Here is a 14,444-nt window from a genome sequence, read left to right on the forward strand (position 1 = left end):
TAGGCAATTTAAAACATCATTCAGAGACACACATTGCAGTATAAATATATATATGGTGTACTTACACGACAATCAAACTACACGTACCTGGATTGACCAGTCTTTCAATCCTTCTCTCACTGATACTGGCCAGTTCATGAACAGCAATTGCTAAGTAATCCAAAACCTGCAGTGATTTGAAAACAAGCAATTTAATCTAGGCGATTTGGGTTTCGGTTGAGATGCTTCAGATACTAAAGCCTATACAAGGACTTTTATTCTGTGTATCAGATTTGTCTACAAACCATGCTTTGAAAAGACTCACTTTCGCTGGATACTCTCCGTGGAAATTTCCAGCAGATACTATTTCCCCCATGTCAGCAAACACCATCTTACATCCAGGTCAAGGTCAAGTTTTTAATGCTTTTTTTTTCTAATGTAAGTTTAAAAGAGGAGGGGCGGTGGCTAAAGCGCTAAAAAGCTTGGATTCAGAAACGAAAGTCCCGGGTTCAAATCCTGGTGAAGACTAGGATTTTTAAATTCGGCATCTTAGGGCGCCTCTGAGTCCACCCAGCTCTAATTGGTACCTGACTTAAGTTAAGTTGGGGAAAAGTAAAAGGCGGTTGGTCGTTTTGCTGGCTATCTTCGTTAACCGTGGACAACAGAAACAGATGACCTTTACATCATCTGCCCTGTAGACCACAAGGTCTGAAAGAGGAATTTTTCATTCAAAAGAGAATTGTTTATCTTATCTTATATAATACAGACGTTATTTCCAAAAAGAAGATGATTACGTCCTACGCGTCAAGCATTCAGTCATGCATATTAACCAATGACCTAAATTCTGCCAAGTCACTGGTTTTCCTGGCTAGCTCAGGCAACCCACTCCATGCTCTAATAGCGCTAGGGAAGATGGAGTACTTGTACAAATTTGTCCTAGCATATGGGACGAGGAATGTGTCTTTATCTTTGAGTATTTTATTAGGTTTTGTTTACTAAATAGAACAAATAGTATAATTGAGCACAAGTCGCTAAAAGGATACAGGATTGTCTGTGGCACTGTTGATCTCGGTGCTGAGAACTGATCGGACAAACTGGAGAGTATCGTTTACCACACCATGCACCTGTAGGAGTAGAGAATATACTTACGTAGGAGTAGAGATTATACTTACGTAGGAGTAGAGATTATACTTACGTAGGAGTAGAGATTATACTTACGTAGGAGTAGAGATTATACTTACGCAGGAGTAGAGATTATACTTACGTAGGAGTAGAGATTATACTTACGTAGGAGTAGAGATTATACTTACGTAGGAGTAGAGATTATACTTACGTAGGAGTAGAGATTATACTTACGTTGGAGTAGAGATTATACTTACGTTGGAGTAGAGATTATACTTACGTTGGAGTAGAGATTATATTTACGTTGGAGTAGATATTATACTTAAGTAGGAGTAGAGATTATACTTACGTTGGAGTAGAGATTATACTTACGTTATAGATATATGTCAGGATTGGAATCAAAGATATTAACGTCAGCATAGCTAAGCAAAATCTAGTACAATACGGTAGTACCTGGCTGTATCTCCTTTTTTACCATGGTTTAAACTAGTTTTTATTTAGTTTTTTAGCTATTTCTAAACTGCTTGGTTCTATCTGCATATTTCACACCTCAGTTTAATATTAAATATTATATCTCCTTCCGTTGTTTAACATTTGTATTTCTGAGATGTAAACAAAACACGAACTGGAGTTAAATTCTCTGGTTGAAGAGTTACACAATTTTTTTTTTGTTTTAGATAGTTAACAAAAGGATTAGCTGTTATTTTATAGCGAAAGATTTCTGACAACCTACAAACGGGCAACGATGCCCGAGACACATACAAACTACAAAATCTTGATTTTGATTAGAATGCTAATCTTTGACTTAACTGGCTAGTGCCTTCATTACGGTTAGATGTTTTATTGATAATTTAATGATTTTATCTCTAGGATAAAACTCTCCCTTCATTTAATCTTGATAAAATTCTTTGGCATTAATGTGAAAGTGATTTGTCATTATAATAAACTCAAGACACTATCTAGCCTATTGACCTTTGACCCCCATTCATTAAACTCTTAATTTTAATCTAATCTTTTTCAGTGCAAATACTTTTTGTTGACAACTATAAAACAGTCATGTGCCTCCAGATGCGCAGAACACACATTAAAAAAACAACTTTAGAAACAAAGCTTATTAAGGGAAAAAACCCACAATTACTACCATATATCTTAATACTTAAAGATTCATCTCCATTTTATATATAAAAATTTAATTAACACTGATGATTAATTAGTTTGTTAATTTTTTTTATTGATTCATGTATATTCATTGACAATGAATAATCGCGCAAAGTTTCAACTTGATCCGAGAATGGGAAATTGGGAGAGAGAATCCTCAGAGACAGACACACGTGACAGACAGACACACGTGACAGACGCATGTGATATAAGCTTTGTCATGACAGCAGTAATATCTAAGAGGCAGAAGCCTTACCTGTGGACAACACCTGAGAGTATACGCGTCCTGAACTCTGTCACAAAACCGATGGCTGTCTGAAAAAACAACAACAGGCAATTATGTATTCATCAATGGAGATGTATACAGTACCTTACCAAAAAAAAAACATTTTTGCTTTCAACTCTAGGCTTCACTCTTCAAGCATCTAATCAACAGACAGTTGCGATCTGAAACAATGAAAGCGTACGCCACCAATGATATCTCAGTAGTATTACACAAGTAAACAGTTGATGTAGTTATAAGTTACGCCCCTTTAGTCGTCATGTAATCTTATTCAGTGTTATCCCCTTCAGATTTAGAGCTATGTAAATCTTATAAAAAGTTATAACCTTTGCTTGTGATGTACATTGGAGCAAGATGGCTGAAGAAGAAATCACTCTTTGCTATTTGATGACAGTGTTAGTTTTATTTTTTAAACCCAAAAGTAAACGTTATGTTCCGTACTATAAATGGCAGTTACCAATGTGTAAACAGGAAGTTTACTTACAAATTGGTTTCACAATTATTTAAACAGAGGATTCGAATATTAAAGGGAGTTAATTGGAAATGAAACTTGTTTACTTAATTTCCTGTTCGAGATGCAATTATCTAAAATCCTATAAAAAGTAGAGAAAAAAAATATATCGTGATCAACAAATTTCAAGCTTCATGTTAAATACTTTTGTAAATCTACTATTGAAATTAAGTTATATTGTGTGCAAATAGTGTATGTTCAATCTTTCGATGATTTCAACTTGTGGGTTACAATTATTTTCCTTCGTAAAGTTGAGTTCCATTATATTTCATGTAAAGAAATATCTCCGAATACTTTGAACGAGACAGCTGGAGGTCACTTACAAAGGCTGCGGGATACACATTCAAAACCAGAAGAAAATCCACTTCCAAGGACAGACGTAAACAGCGAAAAGAGAATCTATATCGACCAACGGCGGACAACGGTTATATCTGCGCTGGCTTTGGCAAAATATGTAGGTCCCAAATGGGGCTGCGTAACCGCGTGAAGCACTGCACTCCTCCCCAATCTTTGGACTTTGAAAACAAGTCTTATTATTAGATATAGTATATAAAGATTTGAATAAAATTTTATTCACTTTGGCTATTATATAAGTGAATAAAAGCGAACTGATTAGTGACTTACTCGAGACCTCACTTGGATAAGTGTCTGAATGTAGCAGAGCTCGTAGTCGATCAGCAACTAACTTTTGACCTTTGTGTGGGCGCACATCATGAACCTCTAGAGAGATAAATAAAACAGATCAAATTTAAATACATTGTCATTGAAAAAAAAAATTTCAGCGAGTCATATCTAGGATGTTTTGAGAATGAAATTTAATTCAATCTACCGACAGATTTTTATTTCATTTCCAATCAAATTTTTCGACTTGGGGGGGGGGGGGGGGGAAACGAGGCTTAAGCGCATGACGTAACGTGTAGGCTTGAGATGGCTAAGTCCAGGGTTTAACACTCGGGGATGGAGTGGTGTAAAAAAATAAATAAAGGAGAAAGGGGTGAAAAAAAAGTCTTTTCCTTTGAAATGTAAAGCTATACGCTCGCTTTTTTTTTCCAGCCATAACTTTATTAGATCTGTTTTCAAAGGATCTCTACATTTGTATGGTCAGGTTAGTAAAGTAAAATTCCCCTTTCAGACCTTGTGATCTATGTGGCAGATGATATAAAGGTCATCTGTTTTTTGTGGCCCACGGATAACGTGGGTTTCATGTGGCCAGCACAACGAACAGCCGCCTTTACTTTTCCCCAACTAAAAGTTAGACATTTTCGGATGCCAAGCGCTTGACCACTCAGCCACCGCGCCTCCAAATAAAATATAGAAAAGAATTTTATTAATTTTAAGGTCTTGCAGAAACTTTAGGAACATGTTTTGAGAAAGTGCTGAATTTTAAGTCCCACCTTGGGTAGCAACAACTAGCGGCACGCCACTGCTAACGAGACTTTAGTAAAGAAAAAAATAATAAAACTTACACAAAACAAAAATAAAAATGTGTTTTAAAATAAAATAAGACTCTAACTCTCAATATGTAGGCATGTAACTCATTCAATATGTGTAACAGATAAAGCTAAAAGAGACTTCTTACTGCTGTCAAAGGCTCGTGTTGTTCCCTTCAGCACCTCAAGGGTTAACGCAGCTACGACGTCTGATTGCCTTGCTATGGCTTCAGCTCTCTCCAGTGCTAATGGGTTAACAGAAATAATTAAACAGTTACAAATAGAAGGCATATGCATAAGTTGACAACTCGTAGTTCAAATTTTTAAACTGATTATATTTGTCTATAGTTATTTATGTATTTATTTATTTACTTGATTATTAAATAAAATAGAAACATTTTTAAAAATATTATATTAAGAAATGTTATATTTCCTTTGAAATTACCAACTCTAAAACGTATCTTCTCTATGGAATGGAATGTTGTTTCTGCTAAATTGTAGCTAATAGTTTCATTAATAGTATTCAAGAAGAAAAAGTCAGTGTTATGCACTTTTTAAAAACCATCTTGTATAAATGTAATAATGTGTTTATGTAATTGAACTGTTAAATATTGTGTCAACGGTACCAATATGAGTATCTTATCTTATCTTATATATTAAAATTAAAGAAGTTACTTTAAAAAAAGTGTCAATCTAGTCATGCATGTTAACCAATGACTTAAACTTTGTGCTAAGTCGTTAGTTTTCTTGGCTGCTAGAGTATCTATCGATGTTATAACCAAAGGGAGATAATAACAAATAAGAGTTATATAAACTGCTTGGTTTGGTAAAATTTATAATCTTATTTTCATTTTTACATTTCCATCCTATGTATAACTTTGTACTTTGAAAAAAAAAAAAGATCTAAAATATTTTTTTTTCCTTTATGTTTTATATTTGAAAATGAAGTATCGTACATGACAGGATAAAAAGAATGACTCACCTTCACAGCCAAGGGAAGTAATCAACTGTGTTCCGTTAATGAGAGCCAAGCCCTTGATTTTTTAATAAACGAAATACAATGCAAATGACCACATCAACAAAATGTATGCCAGTATGAACTACTTTGTTCTTCAGGTAACTAAGGCTACGTTTATGTGTTAGTACAAAGTAAGAGATAAAAGTTACACTTAATGACCAACTCACTTCTTTAGGTTTCAGCTTGATTGGCGTGAGATTATGAGACTCGAGCACCTGTGAATAGGTCATTAGTATATCAGTGCCGTTTGCACGAAAGGGGGGGTCCTTTCTAGGGCCCATATTTATGACGAGCTTTACCTAAGCTACCGGTCTGCCAGATTAATTCTAATCCGGGCTAATTTTGTTAATGTGGTCAATTTATCGAGAACGTTATTAGATTAGCAAGAATACATTTGTGACGGACATACACCATGTGTCACATTTAGCATGTTACAAGAACATTGTCAAATAATCACCCTTATGCCATATGTCTTACATAACATGCCATACATACACACTATCTTATATATAGCATTTCATATACATCGCATGACATATCGTATAAAAACGCCCCACAAAACATGTCACACTTACACCATAAGTCACACAAAAAATGTCACATTTACACCATAAGTCACACAAAAAATGTCACACTTACACCATAAGTCACATAAAACATGTCACACTTACACCATAAGTCACACAAAAAAATGTCATATCATGAAACATAAATTCTATTGATAACCTACGTGTATTCATATCAAAGACATTTTTTAAACATTAAATTCATCTCAATAATTATAATAGCGATCAAACAAAAATATAATCCAACTTTAGTCAATCATTTGTTTTTACATAGTATATTTTTTAGCATAAAAGAAGACTTCAAATAGAATGGTTCAAGGCACATAGCTTTGTACTTACAAACTTGGCCTCAGCCCAGCCACTCTTTGGACTCCACATCTTACCCTCCCCCATCATCCCCAGGGCCATGTGGGCCAGTGGGGCCAGGTCTCCACTGGCTCCAACGGTGCCTTTCTCTGGTATCCAGGGTAAACAGGAAGCTGAGAATAAAAATAAAAGTAACTGTTTTGTTTCTTAGCAACACTGTATAAGGGAAGTAACTTTCTTCTGAGGCTATATACCAAAACATTTGAAAAAGATCGAAGAAACTGAAAGCAGAAAGACGTGTCAATAAAAAGGTGAAGGCCTCTATTTCACGTTAAGTATTTTAAATAGATCGAGAACAGGGTGTACATACAATTTGAATGTAAAAACAGTGTGTATGTATGCTTCCTTTTTCATGTCATAGTGTTGTAGCGATACCAATCGTCAATAGAAGGCCTGAACACTGGCCTGCAACGTCGCAACCTGTGGGCAGTTTAGACCAATAGCTCGTTGCCACGTCACAAGTCTGTACGACGCGGCAACGAGATATTTGTCTCCGCTGTCTCCCATATGTTGCGACGTTAAGGCTTGCTATAACGAATGATGTCGGTTATAGTCAGATTAATTCAGATTCATATACTTTTATCTATTTGTAAAGTTAAAGAAAATCTAAAGCTGTATGAAGGGGCGTAGCTAGGAATTTTCCATGATTTGGGGGGAAGGGGGACTTGACCTCGTTGGTGCCCCTGCATTTTGCGTAATATTTAATATTGAATGTAAAAAACACTCATTTGGGGACCCGGGGGGGGGATCAAATTCTACCCCCACCCTAGCTACGCCACTGGCTGTATGTATAATTTAAATTGCAGAGAAAGTAGGAGATTATCTTTCAACACATCACTTCTATTTTTGTAATTTCCTTTCTTCTCCAGCCCCCTTTACCCCTTTTTTTTTTGGGGGGGGGGGGCGTAGTTCTAACATGTTACAGCAACGCCAACAAGATGCTGTCAATTATATCCATATATCTTACTGACCGTTAAAAGCGGCTATTAATTTCTTGAGAGTGTCCAGCGATACGCCACTGTATCCTTTAGCCAGGACGTTGATTCTCAGAGCAAGTAACATCTTAGTCCTCTCGGGCGGTAGGGCGGAGCCAACACCTGGGGTGGTCACACAATATAGTAATAGAATGGAAGTATATAGAGGAAACACTAACCGATTAAAAAACAAACAGTTTGACATATACTTATATTAACACATTCACATTTACTAAAAATTCTTCAGTTCATACTTACCCGCCGCGTGGGACCTAATCAAATTTTCTTGAAGTTCCCTTTAAAAAAAAAATTAAATTCGAATTAATTTTCATTTTGAATTGTAATTTTATAACAAATCTGCTAAATATTTTGGAACGGAAAATTATTTGAAAAATCTCTGGTGCTATACACGATGAAACTGGGTGGACACGCAGTAACCATGGGATATACCAATGGCATGAAGCCCCACTTATAGTGACGGAAATAAAATAAAAAAGAACAGACTACATTGGGTTATCTAAAAAAAAAAAGAATGTCAGAGAACAGAGGAGTAAATAGCAAAAGACCTACAAAAGCCAAAAGGCAGGCGCCCCTAAGGCAAACCACGAATACGATATATTGATTATGTAAAGGCGGATCTACATGGAGACGAAAAGCTCAAGAGAGATCAGAGATCGTATCTTATCTTATATAATACAGACGTTACTTCAAAAAAGAAGATGATTACGTCCTACGCGTCATGCATCCAGTCATGCATATTAACCAATGACTTAAATTCTGCCAAGTCACTGGTTTTGCTGGCTAGCTCAGGCAACCCATTCCATGCTCTAATAGCACTAGGGAAGAAGGAGTATTTGTACAAATTTGTCCTAGCATATGTGATGAGGAATGTGCCTTTATCTTTGTGTCTTTCTGAGTATTTTATTAAATTTTGTTTTTGTATTTGAAGATTATGGTTCAGTGTTTTATGTATAATTGCTACTTTACTTTTGAGTCTTCTGTTCTGAAGGCTTTCTAAATTTAGTGATTTTACTAAAGTTGTTACTCTAGTCAAATGTGAATATTCGTTAGATCTGAATAGAAGGGTGAGTTGAAACAGGCCAGAGTCCTCCATGGGCTGTAACGCCTTGTGGAATGAATTTTATAACGAACGAAAGAATGATTCCTTAAAATATGTGAAGAGCAATTTTATTATGCCACTTGCAACATTGATTCCGATTAATTCCTCAACTATATATATATAATGTTTGACAATTATGTGGAACTTGTATAATAAGATCAAATTGCTGTAAGCACAGAACAGATGAACGAAGCGAGACTTATCTCTTACACAAGTTTCTCCTTGGCGATGACAGTTCGAGCAAATTTTCCAAAGCCTGTTGTGATTCCATACACCACTGGGAACAGATAACGAGAAAAAACATTTTAAAAAATATTATAAAAAGCAAAGCTTATATTAAGTGTAATTGTATCAATTAGTATGGATCAGTCATGATATTATATACAGAATGAATGTAGACATAATTAATCTGTGCTATTACAAATATTTTCACCAATTGTTTTTGTTTAGCTTTTTGCTTTATCAATGCGCCATGATCCTATCACTTTTAGATTTCTCAATGCCTTATGATCCTATCACTTTTAGATTTCTCAATGCGCCATGATCCTATCACTTTTAACTTTCTCAATGCGCCATGATCCTATCACTTTTAGCTTTCTCAATGCGCCATGATCCTATCACTTTTAGCTTTCTCAATGCGCCATGATCCTATCACTTTTAACTTTCTCAATGCGCCATGATCCTATCACTTTTAACTTTCTCAATGCGCCATGATCCTATCACTTTTAGCTTTCTCAATGCGCCATGATCCTATCACTTTTAGCTTTCTCAATGCGCCATGATCCTATCACTTTTAGCTTTCTCAATGCGCCATGATCCTATCACTTTTAGCTTTCTCAATGCGCCATGATCCTATCACTTTTAACTTTCTCAATGCGCCATGATCCTATCACTTTTAACTTTCTCAATGCGCCATGATCCTATCACTTTTAGCTTTCTCAATGCGCCATGATCCTATCACTTTTAGCTTTCTCAATGCGCCATGGTCCTATCACTTTTAGCTTTCTCAATGCGCCATGATCCTATCACTTTTAGCTTTCTCAATGCGCCATGATCCTATCACTTTTAACTTTCTCAATGCGCCATGATCCTATCACTTTTAGCTTTCTCAATGCGCCATGATCCTATCACTTTTAACTTTCTCAATGCGCCATGATCCTATCACTTTTAGCTTTCTCAATGCGCCATGATCCTATCACTTTTAGCTTTCTCAATGCGCCATGGTCCTATCACTTTTAGCTTTCTCAATGCGCCATGATCCTATCACTTTTAGCTTTCTCAATGCGCCATGATCCTATCACTTTTAGCTTTCTCAATGCGCCATGATCCTATCACTTTTAGCTTTCTCAATACGCCATGATCCTATCACTTTTAACTTTCTCAATGCCTTATGATCCTATCACTTTTAGCTTTCTCAATGCGCCATGATCCTATCACTTTTAGCTTTCTCAATGCGCCATGATCCTATCACTTTTAACTTTCTCAATGCCTTATGATCCTATCACTTTTAGCTTTCTCAATGCGCCATGATCCTATCACTTTTAACTTTCTCAATGCCTTATGATCCTATCACTTTTAGCTTTCTCAATACGCCATGATCCTATCACTTTTAGCTTTCTCAATGCGCCATGATCCTATCACTTTTAACTTTCTCAATGCCTTATGATCCTATCACTTTTAGCTTTCTCAATACGCCATGATCCTATCACTTTTAACTTTCTCAATGCCTTATGATCCTATCACTTTTAGCTTTCTCAATACGCCATGATCCTATCACTTTTAACTTTCTCAATACGCCATGATCCTATCACTTTTAGCTTTCTCAATGCGCCATGATCCTATCACTTTTAGCTTTCTCAATGCCTTATGATCCTATCACTTTTAGATTTCTCAATACGCCATGATCCTATCACTTTTAACTTTCTCAATGCGCCATGATCCTATCACTTTTAACTTTCTCAATGCGCCATGATCCTATCACTTTTAGCTTTCTCAATGCCTTATGATCCTATCACTTTTAGATTTCTCAATACGCCATGATCCTATCACTTTTAACTTTCTCAATGCGCCATGATCCTATCACTTTTAGATTTCTCAATGCCTTATGATCCTATCACTTTTAGATTTCTCAATGCGCCATGATCCTATCACTTTTAACTTTCTCAATGCGCCATGATCCTATCACTTTTAGCTTTCTCAATGCGCCATGATCCTATCACTTTTAGCTTTCTCAATGCGCCATGATCCTATCACTTTTAACTTTCTCAATGCGCCATGATCCTATCACTTTTAACTTTCTCAATGCGCCATGATCCTATCACTTTTAGCTTTCTCAATGCGCCATGATCCTATCACTTTTAGCTTTCTCAATGCGCCATGGTCCTATCACTTTTAGCTTTCTCAATGCGCCATGATCCTATCACTTTTAGCTTTCTCAATGCGCCATGATCCTATCACTTTTAACTTTCTCAATGCGCCATGATCCTATCACTTTTAGCTTTCTCAATGCGCCATGATCCTATCACTTTTAACTTTCTCAATGCGCCATGATCCTATCACTTTTAGCTTTCTCAATGCGCCATGATCCTATCACTTTTAGCTTTCTCAATGCGCCATGATCCTATCACTTTTAACTTTCTCAATGCGCCATGATCCTATCACTTTTAACTTTCTCAATGCCTTATGATCCTATCACTTTTAGCTTTCTCAATACGCCATGATCCTATCACTTTTAACTTTCTCAATGCCTTATGATCCTATCACTTTTAGCTTTCTCAATGCGCCATGATCCTATCACTTTTAGCTTTCTCAATACGCCATGATCCTATCACTTTTAACTTTCTCAATGCCTTATGATCCTATCACTTTTAGCTTTCTCAATGCGCCATGATCCTATCACTTTTAGCTTTCTCAATGCGCCATGATCCTATCACTTTTAACTTTCTCAATGCCTTATGATCCTATCACTTTTAGCTTTCTCAATGCGCCATGATCCTATCACTTTTAACTTTCTCAATGCCTTATGATCCTATCACTTTTAGCTTTCTCAATACGCCATGATCCTATCACTTTTAGCTTTCTCAATGCGCCATGATCCTATCACTTTTAACTTTCTCAATGCCTTATGATCCTATCACTTTTAGCTTTCTCAATACGCCATGATCCTATCACTTTTAACTTTCTCAATGCCTTATGATCCTATCACTTTTAACTTTCTCAATGCCTTATGATCCTATCACTTTTAACTTTCTCAATGCCTTATGATCCTATCACTTTTAGCTTTCTCAATACGCCATGATCCTATCACTTTTAACTTTCTCAATACGCCATGATCCTATCACTTTTAGCTTTCTCAATGCGCCATGATCCTATCACTTTTAGCTTTCTCAATGCCTTATGATCCTATCACTTTTAGATTTCTCAATACGCCATGATCCTATCACTTTTAACTTTCTCAATGCGCCATGATCCTATCACTTTTAACTTTCTCAATGCGCCATGATCCTATCACTTTTAGCTTTCTCAATGCCTTATGATCCTATCACTTTTAGATTTCTCAATACGCCATGATCCTATCACTTTTAACTTTCTCAATGCGCCATGATCCTATCACTTTTAACTTTCTCAATGCCTTATGATCCTATCACTTTTAGCTTTCTCAATACGCCATGATCCTATCACTTTTAACTTTCTCAATACGCCATGATCCTATCACTTTTAACTTTCTCAATGCCTTATGATCCTATCACTTTTAACTTTCTCAATACGCCATGATCCTATCACTTTTAACTTTCTCAATGCGCCATGATCCTATCACTTTTAGCTTTCTCAATGCGCCATGATCCTATCACTTTTAGCTTTCTCAATGCGCCATGATCCTATCACTTTTAGCTTTCTCAATGCGCCATGATCCTATCACTTTTAACTTTCTCAATGCGCCATGATCCTATCACTTTTAACTTTCTCAATGCGCCATGATCCTATCACTTTTAGCTTTCTCAATACGCCATGATCCTATCACTTTTAGATTTCTCAATGCCTTATGATCCTATCACTTTTAGCTTTCTCAATACGCCATGATCCTATCACTTTTAACTTTCTCAATGCCTTATGATCCTATCACTTTTAACTTTCTCAATACGCCATGATCCTATCACTTTTAGCTTTCTCAATGCGCCATGATCCTATCACTTTTAGCTTTCTCAATACGCCATGATCCTATCACTTTTAACTTTCTCAATGCGCCATGATCCTATCACTTTTAACTTTCTCAATACGCCATGATCCTATCACTTTTAACTTTCTCAATGCGCCATGATCCTATCACTTTTAGCTTTCTCAATGCGCCATGATCCTATCACTTTTAGCTTTCTCAATACGCCATGATCCTATCACTTTTAACTTTCTCAATACGCCATGATCCTATCACTTTTAACTTTCTCAATGCGCCATGATCCTATCACTTTTAGCTTTCTCAATGCGCCATGATCCTATCACTTTTAGCTTTCTCAATACGCCATGATCCTATCACTTTTAGCTTTCTCAATACGCCATGATCCTATCACTTTTAGCTTTCTCAATACGCCATGATCCTATCACTTTTAACTTTCTCAATACGCCATGATCCTATCACTTTTAACTTTCTCAATGCGCCATGATCCTATCACTTTTAGCTTTCTCAATGCGCCATGATCCTATCACTTTTAACTTTCTCAATACGCCATGATCCTATCACTTTTAGCTTTCTCAATACGCCATGATCCTATCACTTTTAGCTTTCTCAATACGCCATGATCCTATCACTTTTAGATTTCTCAATGCCTTATGATCCTATCACTTTTAACTTTCTCAATACGCCATGATCCTATCACTTTTAACTTTCTCAATACGCCATGATCCTATCACTTTTAACTTTCTCAATGCCTTATGATCCTATCACTTTTAACTTTCTCAATACGCCATGATCCTATCACTTTTAGATTTCTCAATACGCCATGATCCTATCACTTTTAACTTTCTCAATGCGCCATGATCCTATCACTTTTAGCTTTCTCAATACGCCATGATCCTATCACTTTTAACTTTCTCAATGCGCCATGATCCTATCACTTTTAACTTTCTCAATGCCTTATGATCCTATCACTTTTAACTTTCTCAATGCCTTATGATCCTATCACTTTTAGCTTTCTCAATGCGCCATGATCCTATCACTTTTAACTTTCTCAATACGCCATGATCCTATCACTTTTAACTTTCTCAATGCGCCATGATCCTATCACTTTTAACTTTCTCAATGCGCCATGATCCTATCACTTTTAACTTTCTCAATGCGCCATGATCCTATCACTTTTAGATTTCTCAATACGCCATGATCCTATCACTTTTAACTTTCTCAATGCGCCATGATCCTATCACTTTTAGCTTTCTCAATACGCCATGATCCTATCACTTTTAACTTTCTCAATGCGCCATGATCCTATCACTTTTAGCTTTCTCAATACGCCATGATCCTATCACTTTTAACTTTCTCAATGCCTTATGATCCTATCACTTTTAGCTTTCTCAATGCGCCATGATCCTATCACTTTTAACTTTCTCAATGCGCCATGATCCTATCACTTTTAGCTTTCTCAATACGCCATGATCCTATCACTTTTAACTTTCTCAATGCGCCATGATCCTATCACTTTTAGCTTTCTCAATGCGCCATGATCCTATCACTTTTAACTTTCTCAATACGCCATGATCCTATCACTTTTAACTTTCTCAATGCGCCATGATCCTATCACTTTTAGCTTTCTCAATACGCCATGATCCTATCACTTTTAACTTTCTCAATACGCCATGATCCTATCACTTTTAACTTTCTCAATACGCCATGATCCTATCACTTTTAACTTTCTCAATGCGCCATGAT

General features: G+C 36.3%; 2 protein-coding genes across 2 annotated transcripts in view; one reads left to right on the forward strand and one right to left on the reverse strand.

Moving 5' to 3' along the window:
* LOC106071962 (probable imidazolonepropionase) overlaps nt 1–14,444 on the forward strand; it is a 207,720-nt gene that overhangs the window by 133,070 nt on the left and 60,206 nt on the right. The window lies entirely within an intron of this gene.
* The window catches only part of LOC106071970 (histidine ammonia-lyase-like), a 32,973-nt gene that overhangs the window by 7,313 nt on the left and 11,216 nt on the right, over nt 1–14,444 (reverse strand). Inside the window, exons 7-18 of the mRNA XM_056027398.1 lie at nt 8,738–8,804; nt 7,666–7,703; nt 7,405–7,530; nt 6,407–6,546; nt 5,669–5,716; nt 5,466–5,517; nt 4,633–4,728; nt 3,678–3,773; nt 2,516–2,574; nt 1,023–1,103; nt 305–370; nt 88–166 (exon numbers count right to left, since the gene is read on the reverse strand). Of these exons, the coding sequence (XP_055883373.1) occupies nt 88–166; nt 305–370; nt 1,023–1,103; nt 2,516–2,574; nt 3,678–3,773; nt 4,633–4,728; nt 5,466–5,517; nt 5,669–5,716; nt 6,407–6,546; nt 7,405–7,530; nt 7,666–7,703; nt 8,738–8,804 (948 nt within the window). The remainder of the gene's footprint in view (nt 1–87; nt 167–304; nt 371–1,022; nt 1,104–2,515; nt 2,575–3,677; nt 3,774–4,632; nt 4,729–5,465; nt 5,518–5,668; nt 5,717–6,406; nt 6,547–7,404; nt 7,531–7,665; nt 7,704–8,737; nt 8,805–14,444) is intronic.

This window comes from Biomphalaria glabrata, chromosome 4 (genome assembly GCF_947242115.1).
Source record: "Biomphalaria glabrata chromosome 4, xgBioGlab47.1, whole genome shotgun sequence".
Lineage (NCBI taxonomy): Eukaryota > Metazoa > Mollusca > Gastropoda > Planorbidae > Biomphalaria > Biomphalaria glabrata.